Genomic DNA, 4,949 nt, shown 5'->3' with positions numbered 1-4,949 from the left:
ATTCAGAGGCCTGTGATGACACACACTGGGCTCGGACATGGCCAAGCCACCAGTGCATCTTCCCTTCTGCATTGGGATTCGTGCCACCAGCAGGGATGGCAGGAGCCTAGCCGATGGGGTCAGGGCCAGTACTAGCCAGCTTGGCTGTTGGAGTGCACTGCTGCTGGGCTAATCCCCCCACCCCATCTAGGGTGCACTGTGGCTCATTTTCCCCTGGCGTGGGTGGGCATCTTGCTTTCCCTTGGTCTTGGCTGGGCATCTGGCTTAGATGGGATCCCACCCAGCTATCTCATTTCGGGTTTGGCTAGTCTCCATGTGACTTGTAAATAAACCTTTGAGGGGGTGTAATACCAGTCTCCATCCCCAGGTGACGCTGTGGGTTCCTTTTAAGGGTTCTTCTAGCCGATGGTCCTCCCCCTCTGTGATTCCTGGGGGTGAGATCTGTAATTTCACCCCCGTCCCCTAGGTGGCGATGTGGGAAAATTAGCGCTGTGAGGGATGTCTCCTGGCGGCAGGGCCCGTCCTCCTTGGTTTTCGGTAAGGGGGCGGACCTTGTAGTCAGTGCACCCAATGGAGATCAACGCTGTGGTGATTGGCGGCTACGGGACCCAATGGGCGCTGGTCCGTGGAAAGCAGGTGCCGGGCGGGGCGGAAGAGGCGGCTGGACTGCTGGTGATGGGGCTGCTGACTATTCTGAAGAAGATGCGACAGAAGGAGCGGGAGCTGCGGCTCCTCATGCTGTATCCTTTTGCAGGGGGAGAGGATGGGCTGTACCAAGTATCGCGTGATAAAGGGGGCTTCTATCATTGAGATGTGGGAACTGACGGCAGTACCAAGGAGTTGGGCGGGGAGCATGTATCCTGTGTGTCTGGGGTTTGGGCTGTACCATCAGTTCTAGGGTGTGTCCTGTGGGTCTGGGCTGTACCGGGGTGCTGGGGGGAGGTGTATTCCGTGGGTCTGGGTCTGAGCTGTACCAACAGTTCTGGGGGGAGGGGGTGCATCCTGTGGGTTTGGGCTGTACCAAGGGTTTGGGGGCAGGGATGTATCCTGTGAATATGGGATCTGGGCTCTACCAAGTGTCCTGGAGGAGGGCTATATTTTGTGGGTATGCGGGTGAGGGGGACCAACTGTCCTGGGGGGGCTGTATCCAGTGAACAGAGGGGTAAATAGGGTTGTACCAAGCGCTGTGAGGGGCTGATGGAAGAGGAAGGGGCTGCACTGGTCCCAACTGGGAGTTTCCTTTTTATGGGCTGATCCGCCATCCAGCTGTGACACTAACATCCCATTACACCCACCCACCCACCCCCACATGCTCATGTGGCTTTCCGTGTTCTGAGCTACCATCTCCTTGACCTGCCTCCCACAGTGGCCTAGACAATGCTGGCAAAACCACCATCCTGAAGAAGTTCAACGGGGAGGATATTGACACCATCTCACCCACACTGGGCTTCAACATCAAAACTCTGGAGCACCGGGGGTGAGCGCCTAGTGGTGTCTGATCTATCCACAGGCCCCAAAACCTGCTCAGCCCATCCATCCCCTGGAGATAATTGTCCCTCCAAAGTCTGATTCCCCACCCCCTCCAGAGCAGGATTATCCACTCCACCCCACAGTGCAAACCCTCAGCCTCTGTTCAGACCTGGTTTCAAACCCCTTTAGCCATAGGTGGTAGCACTGTGGAAAAGGATCTTGGGGTTTCAGTGGATCACAAATTGAATATCATGGTCTAGGTTTGCTTGGTCCTGCCACAGTGCAGGGGGCTGGATTTGATGACTTCTCAAGGTCTTCTCCAGCCCTACATTTCTGTAATTCTATAGTGCGCCCTTGGAGAGTGATTCCCCTGCCTAATAGATCTCAATAACCTTGATTCTTTACTCCAAGTTCTGTACAGATCCCTCACCCCATTCCCCTAACAGTTCCTGCTCCCCCTTGAGCTTAACCCCCTTCAGATCATGGGGGTGATTCTTCCGTCCTCACAGGCTTAACCAAAGCAAGATGAGGCTTTATTGACAAATCCCCTGTCCCCCACCCTCAGCTCAGACCCTTGCTCACTTTCTGTCACTCTTAAGGGATTTGGAGAAGGTTTGGTCTCCCCAGAGTCAGATGCAGAGGGAATGTCCCCTCCTTGCTCCAGGCTGCCTGTTTCCCATTGCATGCTGGGATCTTGCCTGACTGCCCCTTTACCTCCACACTCTGTGTCTTTTTCTACTGCTCAGGTTCAAGCTGAACATCTGGGATGTGGGCGGACAGACATCCCTGCGCTCCTACTGGCGCAACTACTTTGAGAGCACAGATGGTCTCATCTGGGTGGTGGATAGCGCTGACCAGCAGCGCCTGCAGGTCTGCAAGCAGGAGTTGCAGAGCCTCCTGGTGGAAGAGGTGGGAACTGCACCTATCTGGGGGGCAGAGAGGGTCTATATTTGGGGAGGGGGGGGGGCTGTACCAATTCTCTTTGAGGGTGGAGGGGCAGTATCCTGCCAGGAAAAGAGTGATATGTATGGGATGGGTTGTATCAAATGTCTTGGGAGAGGCGGTGTATCTTTTGGGCATGGGGGAGCGGGTTGTACAAAGTGTCCTTGGGGAGGGCTGTATGCTGTGGGTAGGTGGGACAACTTCTGGCTGAACTAGGCTGGAGGTAGCTGGGATTTGGGTTGGGATCCCTGAGGGGCCTGGTTTGGTGTTGACCTGCTGGAGGCAGCACCTGCCTCTGCTGCAGAGAGGACCCCAGTCCCCTTGCTGCTAGGTCCCTCAGGACTGAGAAACAGACCCCTGTCTGGGACAGAGGAGGAGGGGGTAGGCTGCTGACTGGGTGGGAGGGTGCTTGAAGGGCTAACGGGCACCAAGACAACAGGGCCATGCAACTCACCCTGTGCTTCCTTCCCCACAGCGCCTGGCCGGAGCCACCCTGCTCATCTTCGCCAACAAACAGGACCTGCCGGGAGCACTGTCCTCCAATGCCATCCGGGAGGTGAGAGCCACTGGCCTGAAGCAAACCAGGGATATTGACTGAGGGGAGTGAGATCTCTTGGGTGGAGGATGAGGGGCAGGGACTGGGAGTCAGCTCTTCTGTTCCCAGCTCTGGAAGGGGAGTGGGGTAGAAGAGTTACACCAGATGAATGGCAGCCAGGACTTCTGACTTGTCTCCAGTTTATCACTGACTCACTGTATGATCTTTCCCCTCTCTGTGCCTCAGTTTTACCAGGTTGTGAGTAAGGGACTAATCCTTCCCTCCCCAGAGCAGGGACAGGAGGGTGTGCTAGTGCTGGGAGATGTGGGCTGAGGACAGGTTTGGTCCCAGCACACTCAGGTAACTCAGCGTCGTCTTGTCTTCCCTTCAGGCCTTGGAACTAGACAGCATCAAAAGCCACCATTGGTGCATCCAGGCCTGCAGTGCCTTCACTGGGGAGAACCTGCTGACGGGGATCGACTGGCTCCTGGATGATATTTCCAGCCGGATCTTCACCACGGACTGACCATGCCCCAGACTTGGCCCCCTCCTTTGTGTGGGGGCTGCAAGAATGGGGGTGGGGCTGCATCCAAGCTTTGAACAGAGTTCCCAGGACCATATGGCTGTTGTTTCCATGGACCCTCTCATCATGCTTTCCTCCAACAGTCAGTCACTGGGACAGCAACTCCCCTTGGATTCGGCCTAGATCCCAGCTGCCCCCAGGATTGACGCATGGCTTAGTGCCCCTGGCCTGGGTCTCGTGCATGCGTTTCAGGGTTTGAGCCTTTAATGCTGGCAATCAGTTCGACCCAAATGATGGGGGAAGCTGGGGAAGCAGAGGGACCAGGCCATTTATAGTTGTGGGGGCTGAGGCCCCATCACTGGAGCACAAGGCCTGTTGAACTGTGTGTGTGAGTGGGACTGGTAGAGAGGCACCCCCCCCCCCAAAAAAAAACCAACAAAAACCCAAACCACCTCTGTATCAAACATTCACTCACATTTTTTCATCTCCTGCGCTAATAAAATCAGTGGCCTATGTCCTGGCTATGCCTGGATTCCTTGACCCTGCATGGGTTGCCTTGTGGTTTTGGCTTATTGTGCCAGCTTCCCCTGAGAGATGGACTTCCCCTAGGGGTGGCTCTAGATGCCCAGCTACAGCATCTGTTTCTCACATGGGCTTAGTGATGCCCGTATATTATTTTTTTCCTGCCTCAGCTGAGTTGCAGTTGGGGGCAGGGGCACTCAAGACGCTGAGGGTGAGGGGGGGAGTTCTGCAAGGATCTCCCTCACCCTCCCACTCTATCCTGAACCTGCTGTGGTTTTAAGCAGAGAGATTCACTTCCTGTTCTTAACTGTTACTATGAGCTATTAAACAGCTCCCTCTGTCCCAGTCAGTGGTGGCTGCATCTCAGAGCCAAGCAAGGGATCACTGAATAAACAGCCCCTGCTCCCCACCTCAGAGGGGGCTACATCTCAGCACTGAGTGAGGGATCCCTGTAGAAACAGCTCTTGTGCCCCACCCCAGAGGCAGCTGCATTTTAGTGATTGAGAAAGTTACTCTCTGTCAAATACAGTTTAATAATTCACCTCTTTCCAGTGCATTTAATCTCATTTTGCTCTGCAAACTCTGCACTCACCCTCATTGTGCTGCAGCAACCTCTGGGATGGAGAAGGGATAGCAGAGCCATGAGAGGTGCTGTTTTGGCCAAGGTCCCTGCGGCAGTGGGAAGCCCTGGGCTGCTGCAGACATGCCCTCTGGTTAGCTGTGTCCATACAGCGATGGCAAGACCTCGACTTTAAGGATGTACCTCAAAGATGCCCCCCCAACATAGAACTGCGAGGGCTGGAGCAGCCTGGCTGGGGTTGGAATGGGACATGGGGATTGAGGTTCCAGAGAGCAAACCTTATTCCTAGCTCTTTGCTCTGCTTGTAAAGCCCATCAGCATTAGAAGGGCGACACCATTTTTCTCCCTACTCTCTATTTACCTCCCTTGTCACATAG

The 4,949-nt window shown here is 55.0% G+C and overlaps 1 protein-coding gene across 2 annotated transcripts; it reads left to right on the top strand.

The window, feature by feature from the left end:
* The first annotated feature begins 467 nt into the window (after positions 1 to 467).
* ARL2 (ADP ribosylation factor like GTPase 2) lies at positions 468 to 4,341 on the top strand. 2 transcript variants are annotated; one of them, XM_045023459.1, is made up of 5 exons: positions 468 to 740; positions 1,367 to 1,477; positions 2,217 to 2,379; positions 2,888 to 2,968; positions 3,339 to 4,341. In XM_045023459.1, exons 1-5 carry the CDS (start codon positions 571 to 573, stop codon positions 3,471 to 3,473), a joined length of 660 nt encoding a protein of 219 aa, XP_044879394.1. In that variant the 5' UTR covers positions 468 to 570; the 3' UTR covers positions 3,474 to 4,341. The 2 variants fall into 2 exon arrangements, with proteins under 2 accessions (XP_044879394.1, XP_044879395.1); XM_045023460.1 differs by lacking the exon at positions 468 to 740 and adding an exon at positions 744 to 855.
* Positions 4,342 to 4,949: the final 608 nt, after the last annotated feature.

This window comes from Mauremys mutica, chromosome 7 (genome assembly GCF_020497125.1).
Source record: "Mauremys mutica isolate MM-2020 ecotype Southern chromosome 7, ASM2049712v1, whole genome shotgun sequence".
Lineage (NCBI taxonomy): Eukaryota > Metazoa > Chordata > Testudines > Geoemydidae > Mauremys > Mauremys mutica.
This window is presented reverse-complemented; position numbering and strand designations above follow the sequence as displayed.

Bases quoted from the DNA above. Each gene is read 5' to 3' on its own strand.
- ARL2 (XM_045023459.1), top strand. From the start codon at position 571: ATGGAGATCAACGCTGTGGTGATTGGCGGCTACGGGACCCAATGGGCG. The intron at 2,380-2,887 runs GTGGGAACTGCA...CCTTCCCCACAG, and splicing joins AGAGCCTCCTGGTGGAAGAG to CGCCTGGCCGGAGCCACCCT. The intron at 2,969-3,338 runs GTGAGAGCCACT...TCTTCCCTTCAG, and splicing joins CCTCCAATGCCATCCGGGAG to GCCTTGGAACTAGACAGCAT.